Source organism: Rhododendron vialii, chromosome 6a (genome assembly GCF_030253575.1).
Source record: "Rhododendron vialii isolate Sample 1 chromosome 6a, ASM3025357v1".
Classification (NCBI taxonomy): domain Eukaryota; kingdom Viridiplantae; phylum Streptophyta; class Magnoliopsida; order Ericales; family Ericaceae; genus Rhododendron; species Rhododendron vialii.
In genome coordinates, this window is record NC_080562.1 from 525,083 (window position 1) to 548,320 (window position 23,238).

The 23,238-nt window shown below is 37.6% G+C and overlaps 3 protein-coding genes across 4 annotated transcripts; 2 read left to right on the forward strand and 1 right to left on the reverse strand.

The window, feature by feature from the left end:
- Positions 1–1,255: 1,255 nt before the first annotated feature.
- On the reverse strand, positions 1,256–7,715 carry LOC131330805 (protein S-acyltransferase 21). Its single transcript, XM_058364540.1, has 10 exons — positions 7,314–7,715; positions 6,314–6,430; positions 6,090–6,210; positions 5,493–5,695; positions 4,776–4,844; positions 4,336–4,407; positions 4,079–4,207; positions 3,425–3,505; positions 3,135–3,341; positions 1,256–2,318 (listed from the first exon to the last, which is right to left on the reverse strand). Exons 1-10 carry the CDS (start codon positions 7,356–7,358, stop codon positions 1,410–1,412), a joined length of 1,953 nt encoding a protein of 650 aa, XP_058220523.1. The 5' UTR covers positions 7,359–7,715; the 3' UTR covers positions 1,256–1,409.
- A 5,203-nt stretch (positions 7,716–12,918) lies between these two features.
- Positions 12,919–16,114, forward strand: LOC131330808 (uncharacterized). 2 transcript variants are annotated; one of them, XM_058364542.1, is made up of 5 exons: positions 12,919–13,128; positions 14,450–14,582; positions 14,693–14,789; positions 14,985–15,071; positions 15,681–16,114. In XM_058364542.1, exons 1-5 carry the CDS (start codon positions 13,068–13,070, stop codon positions 15,687–15,689), a joined length of 387 nt encoding a protein of 128 aa, XP_058220525.1. In that variant the 5' UTR covers positions 12,919–13,067; the 3' UTR covers positions 15,690–16,114. The 2 variants fall into 2 exon arrangements, 1 of the variants encoding a protein (XP_058220525.1); XR_009201200.1 differs by having other exon boundaries at positions 12,958–13,128; positions 14,693–14,811.
- Positions 16,115–16,830: 716 nt separating this feature from the next.
- On the forward strand, positions 16,831–21,008 carry LOC131330807 (glyceraldehyde-3-phosphate dehydrogenase B, chloroplastic). Its single transcript, XM_058364541.1, has 9 exons — positions 16,831–17,134; positions 17,222–17,320; positions 17,938–18,099; positions 18,218–18,385; positions 18,975–19,135; positions 19,244–19,305; positions 19,500–19,549; positions 19,985–20,391; positions 20,683–21,008. The coding sequence occupies exons 1-9, from the start codon at positions 17,033–17,035 to the stop codon at positions 20,816–20,818; spliced, it is 1,347 nt and encodes a 448-aa protein (XP_058220524.1). The 5' UTR covers positions 16,831–17,032; the 3' UTR covers positions 20,819–21,008.
- The last annotated feature ends 2,230 nt before the right edge of the window (positions 21,009–23,238 follow it).

Here is a 23,238-nt window from a genome sequence, read left to right on the forward strand (position 1 = left end):
GTCAGGGGTGTTCGAGAAAACGCCCGAACCATAAAACCGGTTCGATCCTGACCGAACCGTCTTATTTGGTCTGGTTCTACGGTTCTTTGGTTAGGTTATGGTTCTAAAAAAATAAAAATCGTTAATTTTGGTTCGGTTACTGGTTCTCAATTAAAGAACCATGTTAGAACCGGACCGGATCGTTTAGAACTATAATATATATATATATATATATATATATAAAATTATATAAAAATAAATATATGTGTAGAAATTGGTCTGCTTTTTGAACATGGAATAAGTTAGTGCTGCTGATTTAAGTAATATTTTGGGCATTGGAGTTGTTCTTTACTTCTTTACTTCAAGACGTGCTGTTATATTTTATAGTTTATGATATAGGTTTAATTCTAGTTCTAAATATAATGGGTTATTAATGTTTTTTTATCGCTGAATTTAATTATTCCATAAGTGGTTTTGGCTACTTCATTGGTGGTTTTCGTCACTATTTTTTGGTCGAGTGTCAAGTATTTCGTGAACCATATTGGGTTTTGATTCTTAATAAAACGTCTATTATTATTTTATGAGTTATTTGATGCTTTAAATTTTTAATTTTTTGAGTTTATATTTTGTGAATAAGTGTTTGAATTCTAATTGGATAGGACCGGAACCGAACCAAAACCAGACCGGTTTTGCGGTTTGGTTCTGATTAGGGTCCACACATATATTGGCTAGATTCTTGTTCCCAATTTCCTAAAACCGTTGGAAATGATCTGATTAATGGTTTTCTAGATAATCGGACCAATCCAAACCGTGTACGCCCCTACTGCTAGTAGAAATTAACGCTGTGTTTGGAAGGGAAAGTGAAGGAAAAGAAAAAGAAAAAGGAGAGTGAAAATTTCACTACTTACAATACTAGAATTTGTTGTTTTCTCTCTTTTTCTTATAATCAAACAATGGTAAGGAAAATTTTTGAAGTTTACTTTCGTTTCTTTTCTTTTCCTCAAGTTCCAAACAAACCACAAAAATATGGGGAAGAAAATTGTATACAAAGACCAAGATACTTTTGATTTTGTTACTCCTACAAAGTATAAACCAATAAGAAAGGAGAAAATTTTCTGCTAGTATTTCATTATGCAGTACTCATGTTCCACAAGCACACAATCTCCCAGCAGTACATTTTTTAGAACAATCTTATATTTCCTTGCAATATGGATTGGTTGATTGCACTTTTTGATCGGCTTTTGGTTGATTGCACATTAGTTCGACTCGCCAACTATTGAGTAGGCCTGTCCGACAAATAAGGATTGTACAAATACCTGTCATACAAAATCTGTAAAACAAAATAGAATCTTCAAAAAACTGAAAACATTGAATCTAGCTCTACATTATCTAGCTCTACATATATAACCCGGGAAAGAAAAATTCGTGTCTCATGGCAATCTAGAAGAAAACTGGTTTTGCTGGGAATCACTGGGAACGAAAACCGGAAGCTGGCCACCCCTCTGCGATCTACCCTGTTGGTAATAACTTGACGCAGGACCTCTCTGTGGAGCAGCAGCAGATATGGAGCTTCCACTTCTCAACCCTCTATTCGATTCATTCAAAAGAGGCCCGCCATAAAATATAGATTGACTCGTATACAAAAGCTCAGATCCAGAAACCTGAGAAGAACCACCAACGGTGCTCCTTGTCGCTGCAGAGACAAATCGCCCGGCTTCCTGATCCCAAACTACAGCAGCAGCCGAGCTATTTTGCCTCATAGGTGGTAATCGCGATACATTTTCAGTGACAGTAGTTTCATTCACATTACTTGCCTTTGTTGGCCAGGGAGACTGATTCCCTGATGAGTGATACATTGGGTTGAAATGATCTTTGTTAGAAGTCTGCTGATCCAACGGAGAAGGGGTCATGTTGATGGTGCGATTCGGACTACTTAGGTTACTTAGGCTGTGAGCACAAGTTTCCAGATCTTCGCAGCTTGCGCGACTAGGAGGATACGAGTTTTTGGAAGAAGATACCATTGATTTTCCTGATTTAGAGCGTCGATCGTGGAATCCCTGATTGGTGCCGACTGGACTGCTTCTTCCGCTCACATTGCTACTCGAAAAGTGATCACCATCGTAAGGGTGATGTCGAGAAGAAACTGGGCGTAGGACTGAAGATGAAGCTCTGGCCTTAGCACCTGCTTTGACCGCTTCATTTGAATCCAATTTTGCAAGCTTCCATGCACTGATTCGGACTGGACGAGAGGGTAGTTTTCCCTTGTCATTTGGCTGTACTGCATCTGGATCTACTGTAGATGGTAGACGTCCAGGCACCAGATGCGGGATGATTTCATCCTGTTAGTGACCACAAAAAACAAAAAAACAAATGAACATTATGAACAAGCTTCTGGAAAGATGACACATGCACTCAACATATCGAAATATGGCACACATTGGAGCACAAGGCGAGAATGATTATGCATCTAAATCCAACAGCTCTGGAAACAAAGTATCATGGCAATCGAAGTAACCAATATCGAGAGGACACTATAAGCACTTGTTCAGTTGTTTTACTAGATCATGATTCGAATAAAAAGGTTGGTCGGCATATGAATTGGACAAACCCCTATTTTTGCCACCCATGTTCCATTACTACAAACGGGAATCTAAACTTTTCTTTTTCATGCTCTTAGTTGTCAGAATTATTTTTCTCAATAATCTTCCACCATTTTGCACCTGCGAATCTATGTTTTGGAACGAACAAAACAAGGACATAGTATATGTCGTATGACTGTGTATGAAGAGGTACATATGTTCATGCATATGTACACAATTCTTATAATTCCGCCTTCCACCCACATTCTTCAAGTATAATATCACTATTTATTTATTATGGTTAAACTTGCCGATAAGTTCTGTCAAGCTGTTTTTTCTTCACTAAAAGAAAGCCATGATAGTCATTACATGTCGGTAAGTTGGCAAGACATCTGAATTAAGGTCTCCAAACTAACAAGTTCAATCATTGCAATACAGAAGTCTCCAAACTTATCAACCATTACAAGGGATGTGCATGACAAGTGGCAGAGTTAACATTTGCATGACCGCAATGCCCTCTTGAAATGTTTGTGCTTCTTAGAGAACATACGAGCTTCACACTATACATTGCAGTACCTGGTGGTCCATAAAGATTCTTGGTGGTGTACACCAAGCGCCTTTATACTGCAGGCCCATCCCGACAGAGCTTTTTCCACTAATTGCAGTCACAGCAGAACTTGTTGGTGAAGAAGGCAAACTATGCTGGTCTTCTCCATCTACCGAGGGTCCAGGAGGTTCACTCTGTGCCCTCATCGCAACAACATACTCATATGTTGTGATACCCTGAAGCAACAAAGATTTTGATTCTACAACCATGATCCAACACACACATAAAGAGAAAGCAAGAGAGCCTAAAATGAACTGACCTTTCGTATCAGAATCATGTGGAAAAAGAACAGTTCTCCTAGAGGCACAACAGCAAGTAAAGAAACAGCTGTACATAGGGCCTGAAAAGAAGGAACAAAACCAACGTAAAGTGATATCATAACAGGAATCCCTGCATCATCAAATATAGCCATAGTAAATGTAATCTTTTGCTGAAAACATTGGTGAAGTGACGTATATAACAAATAGCTCCTAAAACACTAGGTCATACAAATGTAAAGTACATTTTCAAGAAATAATGCCAAAGGTTTGCTTATGGGATTACAAAACACCCCTAGTTACATAATTTTAAAGTTAAGATTTGCAACCTAGATCTATTTCCTTAACCTTTTCTTTTTAACTTTTAAGCCCCTCTTCTTATCATCAAAGAGAGCAAAATGTGTGTACTGGCCCATTGTCAAAAAATTTGACTAAAGTTGGGGAGATGAGATCCACTCTCCTAATAACAGAAAGTAAAATTATCTTATGAACATAAAGGTGCACAAAACAGACACGCACGTCAATATTTTTTACTAAATATGGGGAGATCCACCATATCCTAATAACAGAGCAAAATAATATTTTGAACGTAAAAGGTGACAAAACAGATGTGCGCGCACAGAGAGTTCTGCAAGAAGAGAATCAAGAAGATATACCACAACACTAGCAAAGGGGGGCCGGGAAAATCCATCTCCAAGCCTTTCAGTTATTTGATGTTCTACGGCCTTTCGATCAACAAAGCACCGGACAAGGACGGCAATGCCGATCCCAAATTGAACAACAAGCTGGTGCACAAATGTACCCACAGACACATGTCCAAAGTTTAGTTGTGATTAAAAGGAATGTAGTAGTGAAAATGAAGCCTAACAAAAAATTACTGGAAAGCATACCAAAGCAAGTATCTCAAACTTACCCAACACAGGCTCATTCCCATGAGGCAAACAAATGTGATATAATTTTTCCTCCCCACACAATTATTTAACCACTGCAAAACAGATTGTCATTTCCATATATCATTTCATCCCCTGGACAAAGGAATGCACAGAAATAACAAGAAAAGCAACCCTGTTGTTTTTGCTGGATTTATCTTGTTGGAATACAAAGTAAGTTACAATCAAGGCATGCTGCATAAGGAAAATTACGGAAACTACTTATCACGAGAGGGAGAACAAAACCATAACATCAACTACAGTGACATGACAACCAACATGGGATCTACAAATTCCTTCAAAGGGCAGTACCTTTCTAAACATGATAGATCAATAATTCCTCAATGTTACACCATGTCTCAATAGTCAATATTCAAGGGTCATAAACTCAGGAAAGTTACAGAAATGAAAATATAAAAATTACCCGGCAGTGATGATCAAATCCATCAACACACTTGTCACAGCTTCTGCAATGTTTGCTGAATTTGCGTACCTACAAAGGAACGAGAACTACATTGGTTGATTGGAATAATTATCTTTAGCGTCCTTGTTTCAGGGACTGAATTGAGATTAAGCCCGATAATTTGAACTTCTACTGAAGACTTGATCATATCAGAAGGGGCACATACAAACTCTCCCCTACTTCAAATAACACGTAATGCTAAGGAATGATGATGAGTTTTTCTCCATCCTAAAGTAGGAAGTACAAAGCTTCCAACTGTGAACATGTATAAAAAGTCAGTGATACAGAACTGTTGGAACTCCCAAGTAGAGAGTTACACATCAGTACAAACTCTACATTTTATGAGGCTACGACATTTACCACACCATATCACTTCAAGAGGCAGAAAGATTACATGAGCAAGTTAAAGTAGTGTCAAAAGTTGTCTCCTCCCCCCCCCCCCCCCCCCTTTTTATATCTTTCTTTTTGTTTCGGGTGGCAGGGGTGAGGTGCAGATTTGGCATTGGGGACATTGCAGTGGTCATCTCAATGGAATTTCTCTAAAACTCTAATGGAAAATCTCTTGACACTAGTTAGCTCTTTGTGAAGGAATGAATATGATAAGACACAAACCCGCTTCAAAGGTAAACAAAGGTTGTGTAGCAGAAACCCTGTGGACTTCAAAATGAAAACATGTACCTCAGCATGGCACAGGGTACAGAATAAACCATCTTCTTCTCCAGATTGTTCCAGCAAAAGATCATCATCTTTGCGACAATCTTCCCGAACAAGACAACCGCAAAAGAGTCCTCCAACTTTTGAACAGCAGCTTGAACTGTGCCTATAAGGTGTTCCTGCATCCCCTAGTCCTTCCTTGCTAGGCTCCTCAACAGATGCATTCCCTGATCACAAATCACAACTTTTAAGGGAAAATGTGAAGGACAAAATAACATCACCTACCCAAGTAAAAGCAAAATTCCAGAGAGCCAGGACCTATGAGAAACCCTATTAAAAATTTAATGGTGACTGTATTCCCACAAACAACTTCTAAGGACCACCGCTCGAATTTCCTTTTGCGATGGTCCAACAGGGATGTGAATAGGTGTTATGATCATGTAATGATGGTAGAAGAGGTCAAGTCTCCTTGGTTCTTTGACGGCCCAATGGGGAAACAGGTAGGTGATATACACTTCAAGCCATGCCTGTAAGTGGTTAAGTGACTGTGACTTGACTCTTGAGTCTCCTAGGAGGATCCATACAATGTTGAACTTAAATGATATTACAGCAACCGCTAACCAGTCAAATCTGTGCCATTCTGCGATCTATGGGCTGATGTCTTGTCAGCTTCAACCAAAATTCCAGGATCAGCAGGATCAATAGCAGTGCATCTAACATAGAGAATAAATACGCTGATTACCTGAACAAAGAACAACAAAAGACAATAAGATAGAAATTAATGAGCAGTAGATAGTGCTGAAATTATTGCAGAAGTAATCAACTTTTAGGCTTGTCATGCTTACCAAGAGGGAATAGACACCAAGGGCCACGTATTCATATATGTCCGCCCTTCCAAGAAAGGGAGCAAAAAATGCATAAAACGCAACACATAGCAAGAAAAATACTGTTATGGCCACAACCTGTACATCAAGGAAAGAAAGAATGAACAAAGAGATCAAGAAATTATCTCACAAGTTCATAGAACACAGATCAACCAATTATCCCTAGTGAAAACTTATGTGACGGGTAAGGTAATGCCTTTAATTACCTTTCTAATCAAGGAAATTGTGCAAGATCGGAAATGTAAAAAAAATCATGCACACACTAATGTGCCTCAGTAGGAAACATGAAAGCTTCTGACAAACATGTTCTTGCTCATAACACCAACAAAAGTTGAACAATTTCCTTCGTTATATACAAGCATGTTCGCAATGGGATTCATTGTACAAACCAATTATCCAGAAATTTTAACCACAAAAAAAAAAAAAAAATTATATTCACATGGAGCGTATTAAACCCATGCAAAACAGATCACGGATGGGTCCTAAGAAAAACACACACTCTTGTTTTGAGAAAAAATACTCAAACCGCAGTGATCCTAAAATAGATAAGAAAGAAATGTATTCCCATGAATCAAAATTCCACGAACACGGTCCAATTTACACTGCATACAAACAGAAACCAACGATAATCCAAAAATCTAAAATTTGCATTTCTTTTGACAGGACAAAAAAAATAGTCAAACCTCAATAATCCTAAAATAAATAAGAAAGAAATGTATTTCCCTGAATTAAAAAATCCTCAAACACGGACCAATTTACACTGCATACGAACAGAAACCAACCATAATCCACAACAATAAAGATTTAAAACAAGAAACAGCAATGCTTCTGAAAATTTACCAAGAAAAATCTAACTACAAGTACCAAAATAAGAGCCAGAACCCCTAAACACAACCCACATTTTCAATTTCCACTCGATGAAAAAGGGTGAAATGCGAATGAGGCCCACAGTATAAGGTACCTGAAACGTGTGAGCAGGTAGCTCCCACCCGTGACGCCTAGCCATGTCAAAAACCCAGTCTTAACTTGTCAATCAATAGAGTCTTATACAATGAACCATCCAAAGAATGAAAGAACTCTTTTTGCTAACTAAAAACCCAGGCTTGCTTTCTACCTAATCAGATCATGGGGGGACCAAAGCAGGCAAAGCTGCTAGTGGGTTTAGTGAGACTTCGATCTCGACCCAGATGTTCAAAACCCAAATGAGAACGACCCATTAAGTCTGTTCTAGGGTTTGTGCAGTTCGATTTTTATGGAGCAATGAGCCGTGGAAGATGATGATTGAGATGGAGAACGGGGAAAAAGGAAGGAAAAGGGGAGTAGAATCATTTTCTGTTATATAGAGCACTCCCAAAGGACTGTGATTCTTGCTAGACTGCTAGTTGCTATAGCCGGACGTGTTACGGTGTACTTTATTTTTAGTCATTTGAAATCTGGCCCTTTAGAATTCCTATAAATTACTCCACCAAACACGATAGTTTAATCTTCTATGGGTTAAAAATGTAAACCAAGGTTATGCAATTGTTTGACAAATTATGAATTCGACATTTTGCAGAACATCTCTTGGTCTTGATCCAAACATCTACTCGTATTGATGGATAGATTTTAACTGTTTAAATATTTCGAGAATATTTTGTAGCTTATAAATTATTACATTCTACATATTGACAAAGTTCTTTGTGAGAACTTGTAATTGGATCTGAATTCTTCATCTAATAATTAGCGGTACAAAAAATAGGAATCTTTAAAAGTTTGAGTATGAATTCATCTTTTACGTGCACAAAAAGACAAAACATATAGAAAATTAACCAACTCCATTACTTATGTGTTCACTCCAGTTTTTTATAAGATGGTGGAAAATATTCAGTAAGATGAACGTTTCTAAACCGACAAAAAATGTAGAAAAAATCTTTGATTAATCAATGAAACACTCAAACATGATCCAAAGAATAGATAGAGAACCGATTTTTGCAATCTAACTGCAAAGAGACCTTTGCATTTGAATCCCAATAATTCATTTTTACATTCACCAGTTCATATTTTAAAAAAACTCTTTCCAAAAAAAAAGTGTTTTCAAATTGGAACCAGTCAAAATACATTTAGACAATTAAGATCGAACGGACGACTCTATGTAGTTTAACATCATATCATAGGGAGGCCAGATTATATAGATACAACTAAAGAAAGAGAAGTCGCTTGTACTAATATTTCCAAAGTTAATAGTATAATAATGTGTTTGACCCTTGGGATACCTTTAGCTTGAGTGAGCTGCCCCTAGCTAACCATTTAACAACTCGCTGCTCCCCCTGTTTTGTTCAACATGGACCTAGATATGTGTACACAAGATTTTGTTTTTTATTTGAAAATGGTTATTTGGTTAGGTTTTCGTATGCCTTTTTCTCACATAAACAAGGGGAAATATGGACCCCACGTTCATTAAAAAAACTGATAGTGATGCATGTTTTCACAACAACTACAGTTTCGGAATCTTCTTTTGTTTATTTTCCTAAAAAACCTCGCTTTTGGGGGGAAACCATGTGACCACAGAGTCACTCATGACACCCTTGACCGTTGGATAGAATCATGAAACTCCGTTGAAGACTTGAAGCTTTACTCTGCGTGGGCCATTGCCATTTTGAGGTCAGAACTTGGGTGCGAGCTAAGGTCCCGTTTCAGAACTTGAATAAGTTTTTATTTTTTGTTCAATAATAAAGATTGTTCCACAAAATAAGAAGTAAGTATTTATTTTTTGGTTAAGGCAACTTTAAGCTCAAAAATCATGTGTTTACGCAAATAATTTTTCTATCAATATGGATCTTATTTGATAGATCTCATTGAGATTTTTAATACGGTGCAAAAAAAATTGAAAATTTATTTTTCATTTACGTTATTTTTGAGTTTAAAAATGTGAAATAAACTGTTTATTTGAGTTTTCTGGAACAACTCTTCTTATTTTTCTTTGAGAAGTTTTAAAATAAGTACTTATTTTTTAAGAAGGTTTCTGGAACGGAGCCTAAGTCACACAATCAACCGTGAGAGAGAAGCCCGAACGCGAGTGTGAGCGTGAAGGCGCTTTTAGGAAAATATTTCGAGTTATTAAAATTTGCGAGAGCGAGAATTGAAAGTAAGAGAGAAAGACACTACAAAATGATTATGTGACTAACAGTGCGAGTTTGGGGCTACTCGACTAAGAGCATCCGCAATGGGAATAATCAAAATCGATAACCAAAATGTGTCACGTCAGCATTTGATTATCCATTTAGTTCATAATCAAACCTAACAAACTTGATCTCCACATTGGTTATTTTTGTATCCCTATAAAAAAAACCCCCACAATACGGAATGCATCTATGTCCAATTGCAAACGAGTTCCAATCGCGCACCCGACCACACCAAATTATTCGCCTCGATGAAACGATTCTAATGTGATGTGTTTTTTAGTTTTGAATTTGGTTATTGGGTTTGGTTATTGAGTTTTGGTTATTGGTAAAAGTTGTTAAGTTTGGTTATTCAAAGATCAAAATTTGATGAGTTGCTAAGAGGTTGCTAAGTTTGGTTATTATAATGTGAGCATTTTTTTGAGCAAACATTGCTAACTTTAGCAACTTTTTAGTTTTGATTATTACATTGTGGATGCTCTAACTGCGGACCACCATTGCTTTTCTGGATTTGAGTGTTTTTTTTCTAGGGGAAGATAAATGGGTAGATCCTCTCACTGAGTTGTTATTAGCTTTGATTGAATTGTATCTCCTTTTGCTTGTATTGGTGTTTCAGACCTTGTTCGATTGTGCGATTTTGATTTGGATTCTAATCATTATCCTAATTCTATTTTCAAGATGATAAATTACCTGAGAAGAATCACTTCCAAATTACTGGTACTTTATAATGCAAACAGTTGCACCAAGTTAAGGAATTGCAATTTCTGTCATTATGACAATGTAAAAGGAACACCTTGCTTCAGATTTTACCAATTTCTCTCATTTGGTTTAAATTTTTACTCTGAGAGTTCTATAATGCGCTCATAATGTGTGCACGGACTCGGTTCCCATCCAGTCTCCGTGCCCTCAAGTTTGGTCCAGTTTTCGACCATTGTGAATTCCATCCCCCAGTTTGGTTCAGTTTTTGGGTAGATCTGCTCGGGATTCTCAACGACCGTAACCGGTGCTATGGTTTGCCACATCTCTGCATCCAGGTCCAGGAGAAATCATTGTGGGCCTTGGTAATTTAGGCGGGCCTTAACTCAAACCTGGGCTTACTTTTGTTGCCCTTTTTTCCAGCAACGGACCATTACTCAGATAGGAGTATAACTCCAGTCCTGACAATAAAGGAGCCCAAAACTTGCTTGGTGCTGTGGACGGAGCAATTCGATGTAATCATGCAATCCCGTGATCAACACCGTCCATCAGCACTTACATCAGAAGCTCAGTCCAGATCATAAGGACATGGGTACTTTCTATTTTTTAGACCTTGAGGTAAAAAGACCTTCTTCTTTTTAGGATAACAAAACATCATTCGATTGATCAATCAATCTATATATATTATATGCAAAGTGGTGCTTGAGAAATGGCTAATCCCAATTTCTGGAATTTTTTTAATTGTATGAAAAATGTTGAAAATCAACTGCAAAACAAGCGCTCCAATCCACTCCCACTGCGACTGAGGGATGGTGTTGTCCCTTCAAAAGAGCAGCACTGTGTTGCCCTATCAAGTGGGGTCTGCTTCTGTCTCGCTCCGATTGATTCGAAGTATTCATTTCGTAGAGCTCGTCGCGTAGAATAAATACACAAAAAATAAGCTCGATCGAATATTATTACTTTTACATGCTTGATCGGAACACATATATCTTAAAAATATTGGGTTCTGGTGAATTTGATCTAGTGTTTCGGATCCATTATTTTCAAAATAAAAAGTATTTTGATCTAGTATTTCGAATCTATTATTTTCAAGATAAAAAGTATTTTGATCAAGTATTTCATGATATCTGATAGAACTAAAGAACCAATAGATACGTCGTCTAGATAAGTCGAATATGAAAGTAAAACATTCCAAGTGGTTTGGTTTATAGTAGCATTCCAAGTGGTTTGGTTTGACTATAAAATACTCCATAACTTATGTACTCTTTTTTATCTCGTTGCACTCATTTTCTTGTCATTGTTCACATGAAAATGACTGAATTAGGAATTAATGATAATTTAATAAATTTACATAAATAAAAATAAAAAGAGTGCAGTAGAATAATAGGGAAAAAGGGAGTTCAAAAACCACTTTCCTTTTATGGGACAGAGGGAGCGTGCTGTGCAGCTTCGTGCTGCACAACGTGCTGCACGGCCTCCGGCGAGGCTTTTCCGGCATCGGTCCGACGATTGGAGACGTTCACCGCGTAGAGCTCGTCGAGTTCTACATGTGCACCAAAAATCAGCTCGATCAAATATCGTTAAGGTCCTCATCCGAACATATATAACTTGAAAAAAATGGATTTAGTAGTTTTGATCCAGTGTTTCGTATCCATTAGGATTCATTTTTTTTCAAGTTATATATGTTCGGATGAGGCCCTTAACGATATTTGATCGAGCTGATTTTTGGTCCACATGTAGAACTCGACGAACTCTACGCGGTGAACGTCTTCGATCGTCGGACCGATGCCGGAAAAGCCTCGCCGGAAGCCGTGCAGCACGAAGCTGCACAGCACGAAGCTGCACAGCACGCTCCCTCTGTCCCCTTTTATGAGCATAGATATCGAGAACTTCATCATCCGTATGGTTGATAAATCAAATCACATACTTAGTTCATGTTTATTTTTTCTCATTAAATATTAATTTACAATTACCTTGTCACATAATAAATTAAAATAAGCTACTTCTCGAGGTGTTTAATTTTTGTGGTTAAAAAAAATTTAATAATCAGATCATGATCTGCTGCGTTTGACTTTTTATGTCAAAAAAAAAAAAATTCAAGATATCAATTCGCGATTTGGTGCGTTCAACTTTTTACCTTTAAAAATATCCAGAAATCAACTCGTCTGCTGCAATGGATATTTTATGTTTACAAATTTAAGAGATCAATGGCGATCTACTCTATTAAAATTCATTTCGAGTTATAATTTTGACACTCTACTTTTTAAACCTACACTCCAAAAGTATTTGTCTTTTAATGTCTTTGTTATGTGTATTTCGAATTCTAAAAATTAAGAGCGTTGCTATTCGCAGCTCTTTATTTTCTCCCATAGTCCGTTAGAAATTTTCAATTATACTCGATAGTTAGTTACCGAAATTGAGATATATTTTCAGCATCCAATTACCGAAATATAATATTTTTTTCAATAGCTATTTATCGAAAATGTATGTTCGGCAGTTGTTTACCGAAAGTTGAACATTTTTTCGACATGTAGTTACCGAAATATAATCTTGTTTTCAACAGCTATTTACTGAAATGTTATGTATGATTTTCGACAACCATTTACCGAAATATAGTGGGCTATGGGAGAAAATAAAGGGCTGCGAATAGTCGCGCCCAAAATTAAAAATTAAAGTGTAATTAATAAAAGAAGTGGAGTGCAAAAATTTTCCAACCAAACTTTCCTTTCTACTCTCGTGAATCACCGTCTTTATTTCAACCCAACCGGCCACCCTCTCTCTCTCTTCTCTCTCTCTCTCTTCTCCCCTGAACGGGAATTTCCTTCCGGCTTCAATTACCTTTGGAAATCCTAAGACGAACAATGGCTGCTCTACTGAATTCTTTGGTTTTAAAAAACCATTCTCCACTCCATCTATCACCTGGTAATATCTCTCTCTCGGTAATACTAATAATCATTACCATATGTTGATCTATCAATGCTTCTGTTATCTACACTGTGCCTCGTTATCGTCGATATTTTGCCCCAATTCAATTTTGTTCCCTATTGTATGATTTTGTATGCAGATTGAACTCATCACCTCTAATTCGAAATGCGAGCGTTGCGAAAAGCTTAAAGCTCTTATTTTGTTTATTGCCCTACCTTGCTGATGCAGCCCCACTGTTAAAGATAGAAACAGAAGCATAAATTTGAGAGAAAACTCTGTTCAACAGAACAAGCTTTCTTATCCATGTTAAATGGTAGCAAAATTTAGAAATGGAGCTATATTTACTACCTAAATCTTAACAGCCCAGGTTAAAACTTTTAATTCTGACATCGCATGCAATAACTAACATGGGCATACCATGTGCTGAAGTCGGTGTTCTAAAAGTTGGCCTCCTCCGCCTAGGCACTAGGCGGTGGTCCAACGCCTGGATCAAGCGGCCGAGTAGTGCCTAGGCACCCCTTTTCTGCCCGACTAGTGCCTAGCGGTTTTAGAACATTGACTGAGGTAGAAGTATTCCTTGTATTTGGTATGCATCTCACTCCATGTGCTGGAGGCCAATCACCAGCCCTTTCATTTATACTTTTACGACTTTTTCATTTATTTGTGATTGCAAAGAAAAGGGGTAAGAAGAGACCCAAAAGATGATACGATTTATATATTAGTAAGATGATTGGTAAGCAATTTATGGCTTTTACTAACAAAAGGGCTCCTATGGAGGACTTTGATTTTGTCGCCTTGCGAAGCTTGTGGAATCTGGATACTATTTGATGTATCTTGTTACTACTCCCTTGTCCCGAACTGTTGTCTCCCTGCGAATTTTGAGACAAAAAAATAAAATGCTTTTGTGCATAATTTTTAGAATTTCTTTACACCATGTTAAAGAATTTGTGAAGTATTTTGATTTTGTGCAAAGAAATTCAACAAATGATGCACATAAGTACTTTTTTTCGATTTTGAAAATTGCTCGACTTTTCCCTAGGGGGCAAGTAATTTGGGACATAGGGAGCATATTTTACTAGACTAAGGGCCATGTTTGGTGAAGAAGCCATAGGCTGGGCTGGTAATGTTGTTTGCAAGTATACTAGTTTATTATAGACTTGATCTAGTTCCTATGTCGGTGTTTGTTAGTGTCTGTTCCACTGGCTTTATATTTGTGTCCAGAAGAGTGCTTCCCTGACTGTGAATGCATTACCTGTTGGCAATATTTCTCAGTTTTTTTTTTTGTATATTTCACTATTCTTGTGAAAATCTATGCTAGGCTATGCTTTCAAGCCAATGGACCAATATACTGGAAGTTCGGCCCCCAACTACTTGTCCTTCAGATCCATTCAGATAGGGGAAAGACAAATTTCCACCTCTAGAAGGGCACTTACTGTTCAAGCTGGATACAGGTATCATTCTTGTTAGTGATGCTTCTACACCACTAAGTTAAAGTGGAGTGCACAAAACCTTTTGCTTCTAACTTCTAACTGATAGTCTCCTGTTTGTTGTGTAATTATAGGGACGGTGGAAGGTCAGGAAATTCAACCATCTTTGTTGGTGGTTTTCTTTTGGGAGGAATAATATTTGGCACACTCGGATGTGTATATGCACCTCAGGTCCTGCTGGTTTACCTACCATGTACTTGTCATTTCATATAGCTGGATCAGTTTTTATGTATCAATGGGTTATGTTCTTATAGTGATTCTTGGTGCAATTCATGCTCTTTTTGGGCTACGAGTCTTATGCTCTATTTAGTAGCCGCTGTAATTCGCACTACATTGGATTGGACTGAAAGGTTTGTTGTTTGACAGATCAGCAAGGCACTGTTAGGACCTGAAAAAAAGGAGTTAATGAAGAAACTGCCCACATTTAAATATGATGAAGAAAAAGCCTTGGAGGTCAGCTGTTGATCTTAAGCCATAATAGACTTTTCAGCATACTGCCCCCTCCTGAGGGAATGGCCTTTTTTTTGCTTTCTAACTTTTTAAAATCTCTTTTTCCTTGGTGATGTTGGAGATTTAACCCAATGTGGGGCAATTGTGCTGCATAACCAGCACTGCTTTTTATCTACATAAAATAACAGTTGGTCACTCTGCCAGAAAAGAGAGATTGATATGCAAGCTTCTTTTCCATCTTAATAACTTGTGTATGCTGTACTTTAATTCTTGTTGAAATGTCACTTGGAGTTTGATAAATCGTTTGTTGGAAAATGATCATGTTAAGAGCTTGTTTCACATTGACTAATTATCACCTTCAAAAATATTATATGAGCCTAAATAGCCTCTCCACTCAGAGTCAATTAATTTTGAGTTGGATGCTTAAACATGGTTGCTTTTGGGCTTGACTGTTTAATAGTGATTGATTCGCCCTTTGTTTGTCCCTAAAGTGCACTTTGTTTGAATTTCATTTTTCTTCGAAACCATGTTTCCGGCAATCAAATGGTCTTGTTATTGTATGCCTCTATATTCCCTCGTTTCCAAGATACTAATACGTTAGCTCATTTGCAGAAAACTTGAAAGTACTAGAAGAGAAGATAGCACAGCTGACCACCACTTTAGACGAGGTTTCATCTCGCTCTTGATCAGGAGCATCCCAAATCAACTGAACTGTCTGTGGATGCAAATGAGCTAGTGAGCACGTGAGAATGCTCATATTTAACATTCGGTATCATGGCCCTCAGATTAATAAATAATTGTTGATTTCGTCTGTTATCTTTCCTTCTCGACAGAATGCGGTTGTGTCTTTTGATGTAACAGTTCTGTGCCTATGTGAACTTATTGTTTTATTGGTAGAATAAGACTATGGCACAATATCTGTGGGCTGATTTGTATATAATGCCTTTTCGTGTTTCTGTTTCGGTGTATAATTATCTGATATTCACTTTGTGTTGGCTTTTGCAACCACAATTGTGAATTTTCTCAAGTGACTTCTTGAAGCGTAATACTGTGTGATGTGAATATTTTGTGAATCTCTGGTTTGGGTGGATTCCTCTGATCCTCTCTGGATTCTGGAGCTGAAAAAGAAATTGAACTTGATAAAAATTCTAAGGGTAATTTGGCCATACCTTTTTCCGGCTTCATACTTCCAAGTTTTGCTTCTGGAGGAGTTATTCTTCTAAATTACACCTCTACAGTTGCAGGATGGTTGATCATTGGATTACACACCGCTGGTTCATTGTGATTCATGCTGTTGAGTAATGATTGTGGATCTACGATAGTGGGAAACAGTTTTCAAATTTTTTCTACCGCAGTTGGATCAAGCTATTTTGTTATTACCTCGTAGAAAGTGGGTAGAACCAGTACTTTGGAGGGTTGGATTTTTCTTTGTAATTCTGCATTTTCCTATTCTTCTTGGGAGACTTCCCAACCATCCACCAATATTTGCTTGTGAGTCAGAAGAATGCCGTGAAAGATCTAATGGATGGAAATCATAGACATCATCAGCATGGGGCCTTTACCTCTCTACTTCGCATAGCAGCAAATATACGTACACAGAACCCGCCCTGGGTCAAGAAAGTGCGTTATAGCCGGTCTTCTGCCCATGTTACTGAGCCAACAATAATACATACGGGTACGCATGTCAATAAACTGTTGTGGGAAATAGGCTAGTATGCAAGGGCATACAAGGAACAAGGAATGAGTGAACAATAGTCATCAGTGGCTATTTTGCAACACATGATCTTATCTCATATCTTTCATCTAACATTTTCTCACCACACGTTCCTCAACTTGGCAATCACAATTCGATCTTTAGCTTTTCAGATTTTCTGTCCGCCCAACATGTATACTAACTGAAATAAAATTGTGATTAAAAGTTCAGCCATAATTTTAACTAAATTTTGAGCGAGGGAGTTGCAGCCATGGCCACCCACTCAGCTCTGGCTCCTTCAAGAATCTCAGCTAACACAAGACTAACCTCATCTAAGAGCTCTCACTTATTCCCCACTCAATGCCTTTCTAAGGTATCTCTCTCTTTTCTCTCAATTCAGGATTATGCAGAGGCTTCAAGTTAGCAACTACTAATTGCTTATTTCTAATTGGGTGGACAGAGAGTAGAATTTGCAGAGTTCTCTGGGCTTCGAACCACTGGATTTGTGTCCTATGGAAAGAATGCTAGGGATGCAGTGGCTGCCCAACTCACAACCAAGGTTTTCTTCAAATCATTCTTGATAAGTTGTTCAAGATCAATTGTTTTCTTCACTAATAGCAAGTCTGGTGTTTAATTTATATCTGACCATCACCATGCAGTTTCAAGTACCAGTTTTGCCAAACCATTTTCAGGAAACTATTTCTTAAACGAAACCACTAGTCATGTTATTACTTACTCATTTTTTAGTGCGGAATGTTTTCCGAGAATTTGTAGAAATCTTTTCTGAGTTTTCCAAAAAATGGATTCTTTTTCGGAAAACAAGTTAAAGGATGTGAGATGAAACTGACCCCAATTGATATGGACTTAAGGCTTGGTTTGGTTTGGTAAGTTGAGTATATGAATTTTGTTAGTGACAACTGACAACTGATTGAGCTGTGTTAGAACATTTGAGAAGAAAATATTGTATTGGAATTGAGTTGTGTACACCTTGTACAAGAGAGGGATCTCTAATTAACCTAGTCACAAGGAGCAAAGTCTTAGACAATTAAATAAATCTAAGAAACAAGAAACTACGAAAACATGTAAATATGTGATATACATAAATATTGGGATATGCAGATATTGTATGCTTCTTTAATCTGGCATTGATAAAATGAATTTTTATTTCCAAACTAGACTGCAGGATCCACGTCCACCCGTTTCAAGCCAGTGGCCAAATTGAAGGTGGCTATTAATGGTTTCGGACGCATTGGCAGGAACTTCCTCCGATGCTGGCACGGTCGGGAAAACTCACCACTTGAAGTGATCGTGGTTAATGACAGTGGTGGTGTCAAGAATGTGAGTAAATATTCTAATTTCTTCATTTGCAATTATCACAAGGGAGATAAGTCAGCCATAGAAACTATGAGTCTTTTATCAGTATCTTTGACTAATTAGTTTTACATTTGAAATATAGGCATCTCACTTGTTGAAGTACGATTCGATGCTTGGCATTTTCAAAGCAGATGTGAAGATAGTGGACAATGAAACCATCAGTGTTGATGGTAAGCTCATCAAAGTTGTCTCTAATAGAGACCCTTTGAAGCTCCCCTGGGCTGAACTAGGCATTGACATTGTAATTGAGGTACTGTATGTTTTTCCAGGAGACGACTACTCCAATCCGTATCTTAACTGCTCAGGAAATCTTGTTCAGTTTCTGCTTGTAAAAATGTTTCATTGACACCTTTTGGAAGTTATTTGCGGAGATGTGTACACAGCGTTGTGTATATAGTTATAGTTAAGCAGCTAAAGTTGAGGCCGACAAGAAGTATTCGACATCCTTTGCGACTTGCTAAGAATTCGAATTCCTTAAAAATTGGTTCTTTTGCGAGAATTTCTGTGAATTGTTCTTTCAAAATCTGTCAACAAACAAGTTTTCTAAAAAGGGTTTTAGAAGTATGATTCTGAGAGATGTATATAATCCACAATTCTATCTTGTGTAAAATAACCAATTTCCTTGGATTTCCTTGAGATTAAGAGCTCCCTCTGTAGTTAGCGCTGAACTGAAGATATCGCCATCTTTCTGTGCTTTTATTCCCTTCCCTTCTATTTAAGTGTATGGTCAAAAGAATAACATAACAAAAACTACGTAGTTCAAGGAAAGACAAGCAGCTCAGTAGCTTCCCTATTCCAAAACAATTCTCGAAAAATTAATTACACTACGTGAGCTACAGGGAACCGGTGTGTTTGTGGATGGTCCGGGGGCTGGGAAGCACATCCAAGCTGGTGCCAAGAAAGTTATCATCACTGCTCCAGCAAAAGGTGCTGACATTCCCACTTATGTTGTTGGAGTAAATGAAGGAGACTATGACCATGACGTTGCCAACATTGTGAGGTTCGTATCACTAAATTTTCATAATTTCAGGGAAGCATGTTAATGGCATTACTTTTTAGATGCTTTGGTTCGACGTAATAGAATTAATTGGAAATTTGGTGCTTGCAGCAATGCTTCTTGCACCACAAACTGTTTGGCTCCTTTCGTTAAAGTATTGGATGAAGAATTTGGTAAGCATCTATTCTGTTCACAGTTTGAATTCTTATTTTAGGCTCTCTGCATTAGTCCACTGAGAAAAGAAAAAAGGGTATGGTAGAGTAGTGATGAAAGTATATTGGGAGCTAAGGCAACTTCGTAGGAGTAGCCGGTGGTACACTCTGTTAATTGTTTCTTCGCTAATTGCAAAGCATATTTGTATTTGCAGGTATTGTCAAGGGAACCATGACAACCACTCATTCCTACACTGGTGATCAGGTAATCATGCATCCATGGAGAAACGATCTTCAGTATGTATAACGAAAAATCTACTATTCTGGAAAAGGTTTCACTGGATATTGGGCACAAGGACCAAGTAATTAGGTCAATTAATGCACAAGGACCAAAATTTTGTTTCTTTTTGGTGTGACGGTTAGCTAGGAACAAGAACGCTTCAGAAAACATCTCAAGGTTTTGGTACGTATCGTATAAATTTCGGCAGGTTTTGGTGCATTTCGGTTGGAAACATTGGAATTTTGGATTCCAGTTACACTTTCGTTATGCTCTCGAAATGGAAACGTTTTGGCCTTTTTTCCTGATGGGAATACTGACCAAACAAAAAAAGTTTTTCCTGTGGGAACAAAATATTTTTGCTCCTAGGTAATAATGCCCTATGTGTTGAATCCAATTTGAAACTATTTGTATTTTGTGCAGAGACTTTTAGATGCTTCACACAGGGACTTGAGGCGAGCCAGAGCTGCAGCTCTTAACATAGTCCCTACGAGTACAGGTGCAGCCAAGGCAGTGTCTCTAGTGCTTCCACAGCTCAAGGGAAAGCTAAACGGTATTGCTCTCCGGGTGCCGACACCTAATGTATCTGTGGTTGACCTAGTCATAAACGTCGCAAAGAAAGGGATCTCTGCTGAAGACGTCAATGCGGCCTTTAGAAAGGCTGCTGAGGGGCCGTTGAAAGGCATACTGGCCGTGTGTGATGTTCCTCTTGTGTCGGTGGACTTCAGGTGCAGTGATGTTTCCTCCACCATTGATTCGTCATTGACAATGGTAATGGGAGATGACATGGTAAAGGTGGTGGCCTGGTATGACAATGAATGGGGATACAGGTATGGATGACAAATCCTAAGGACTAAGGTTGCTTTTAAGCTTTTTGCAGTTTCATAAGGAAAATGAAACGAACTGAATTTTCGTAAAGAAAACTCATCTCAAAATAATGTGACTAAGATATTTTGGACACTATCAGCCAAATAAACAAGTGTTTGGGTTTACAATGAAAGGAACTTAAAAAGCCACATTGTTCTGGATAGAATTGTCTACGAAATTCTCTTTCTATAGCATTACGGTAGTGAAAAACACCGGATCTGTTTACTAACGGTTGCCTTTTTCTATCTTTTTAGCCAACGGGTTGTTGATTTGGCACATCTGGTAGCGAGCAAGTGGCCGGGCCTGCCTACACAAGCAAGTGGAGATCCGTTGGAGGACTTTTGCAAAACAAGCCCCAGTGATGAAGAGTGCAAGGTTTATGAAGCCTAAACCGTTTGCATTTTGTGAACTTATTTTTTCTTTCAACTATTATTGCACTTAATCAATCAATAATGGTACTTGTCTTAATGGCAACTGCGCAGAGGAGATAGATTTGTGAATATTAACTCGAAATATTGCTTCATGCTACCTCTGAAATGTCCCAGTGAAATAATGTATGTATAGTTTATGTTTAAGGGTACTATAACGCCTGTAACTATAAAAAGTGAATCAGATGGCAGTGGATAAGGTAGCAATGACGGCAGTTGTAATGTGCGTCCCGGTCCTGCTTGTGCAATGAGAAAATGGAAGCTGTAGCCAAATTGCAGGTCAGAATTCTACTGAAAATGTAAAGGAAGAAAATGCAGATTTATAAAGAATGTGACCTTGCTTGTCGAATTGCTTCCTCTAGCTCCCATGGACGAACATGGAGTTAAATCATAACAAAGGAAGAGTTATGTCTAGTATTTGGGAAATGATCGGTAAACTGGCTAACAAGTGGAGTGATTTCAAATATCATCACTAAAACCATCTGTTATATTTTGTGCTAGCAGACGATGGAATTGGTCTTTAATAATTAGCTAAGATGTGTCTAAGTTAGTCCGGACATTTTGCATTGTAAGAGTAAAAAACATATTTTATATTTGTTTTTGTCTCGGCAGGTGTCCAAATATTACTTGTTTAATTTATGTCCTAGATGAGTTTCATAAACTGACTGAAGATTGAACCCTTCAAATTATCCTCCTCCTCCTTCAAGTGATTTCATGCATTTAGCAAGAAAAACAAAAATCGCAAGTTCCACCCGTGATTGGATCCCTTCTCTTTTTCCAAATTTGAATTGAGAAATAAAATAAAATAAAACTTATTGCTACATAAAAAATATTGATCAATCCTAAATTGTTAGTATCTCTGATCTTTGTAGGGAAAGTCCCTTAAAAACAAATGAAAAATATTAAGAATGTTGCCAACCAACCCATTTGCATTATCTTTTAGTAATTAACTCAAAAGTCAACTAGAGAATCGAGATTATACAAATGAACTCAAGTTTCTCGTGAACACTTTAAGAAACTCCCCGTTTGAATCAATTGCTTTTATTAGGCTGGCAAAAAATAGTTGCTCTTTGGGCTAAAGAAGCTACCTTGGTTGCTACTAAGAGAAATCATTTCGCGCTCCTGAAGCAATGTTTCATGAGCCTCTCCCGCTACACATTTGTGTAGTGCTCACATACTTTGAAGTCAGTTCCACAATAATAGTCGATGCGGGAGGCCTCGAAAGTCGGGAGCAATGCTCACCCGTCGGCCTAGCAAAATACTCCTAACATCCAAACCATTTTAGCCCAATCCCAAACCATATAGTAATATTGTATGTAGTAAATGGCAAAGCCCACATATAACTGACATAAGCCCAAGTTTAAGTTCCCCTTTCGCTAACTTTCTAAACAATTTTTGTTTAAAAAAAAGATAATTTCAAACTCAAATTTAACGAAAATAAAAAATAATTTTTTGATTTTATTTTTTGCATCGTTCAAAAGATTTCAATGAGATATATCAAATAAGATCCATATTAGTAGAAAAATTATTTGCGTAAACACATAATTTTTGAATTTGAAATTACCTTCTTTTTGAAAAAGAGGGTTTAGGAAGTTAGCGGAACAGGGCCTAATTAGGTCCCGTCCTGCTTAAGGAAAATAAATACTTCTTTTTAAATGAGTACTTATTTTTTAAATTAAAGGTGATAAATTGTGATATGTTTCATAAAGCGAAAAATAAATACACGTCAAGCAGGGGTCAACGGAATATTAATATGTTAGTCCACATGAGATTCAGAGGCTGTCTATAACCTTGAATCCCAACAACACCCTAGTGGCCCCGTGGGGCTCGAACCTCTGCTAGCACTATGAGGGTAAAGTAAATCCGAATCTTTTTTTTTTTTTGTCATTTATTAATACTCTATTCTAAAAGACTTGGGGAGGAGAGCTTACGAAAATCGAATCATGCTCACGTGCATAGGGTGCTCTTTCACTCCCAACAAAACTCCCCTGGGACTCGAAACTCGGCTAGCACTTGTGGGGGGTGGGGAGTGAATCCGAATTCTTTACGCATGTTGTTGACCGGAAATCGGCCAAACTACTCGGGGGACGTGGCTAAGCTTACGTGGAAATGAGTGGTTGGTTCCCCAGTTCAGTTGGGCTCCACGTGTATATATATATACACACTCCTATATATTGCTGTAGAAGTCAGATTTAAGTCAAAAATTTCTCCCGGGTAAGAGAAGGTGTACGTAAAATAATGCTCCCCTTGTTTTGATTTGTTTGTTTATTTTTTTTATAATTCAATTTTTTTAAGAACACATAATGATTACACTTACGAACGCGAAACTTGTTAATATTTATCCTTTAATTTTTTTTTAAAGTTATTTTTTTTGAAAAAAAT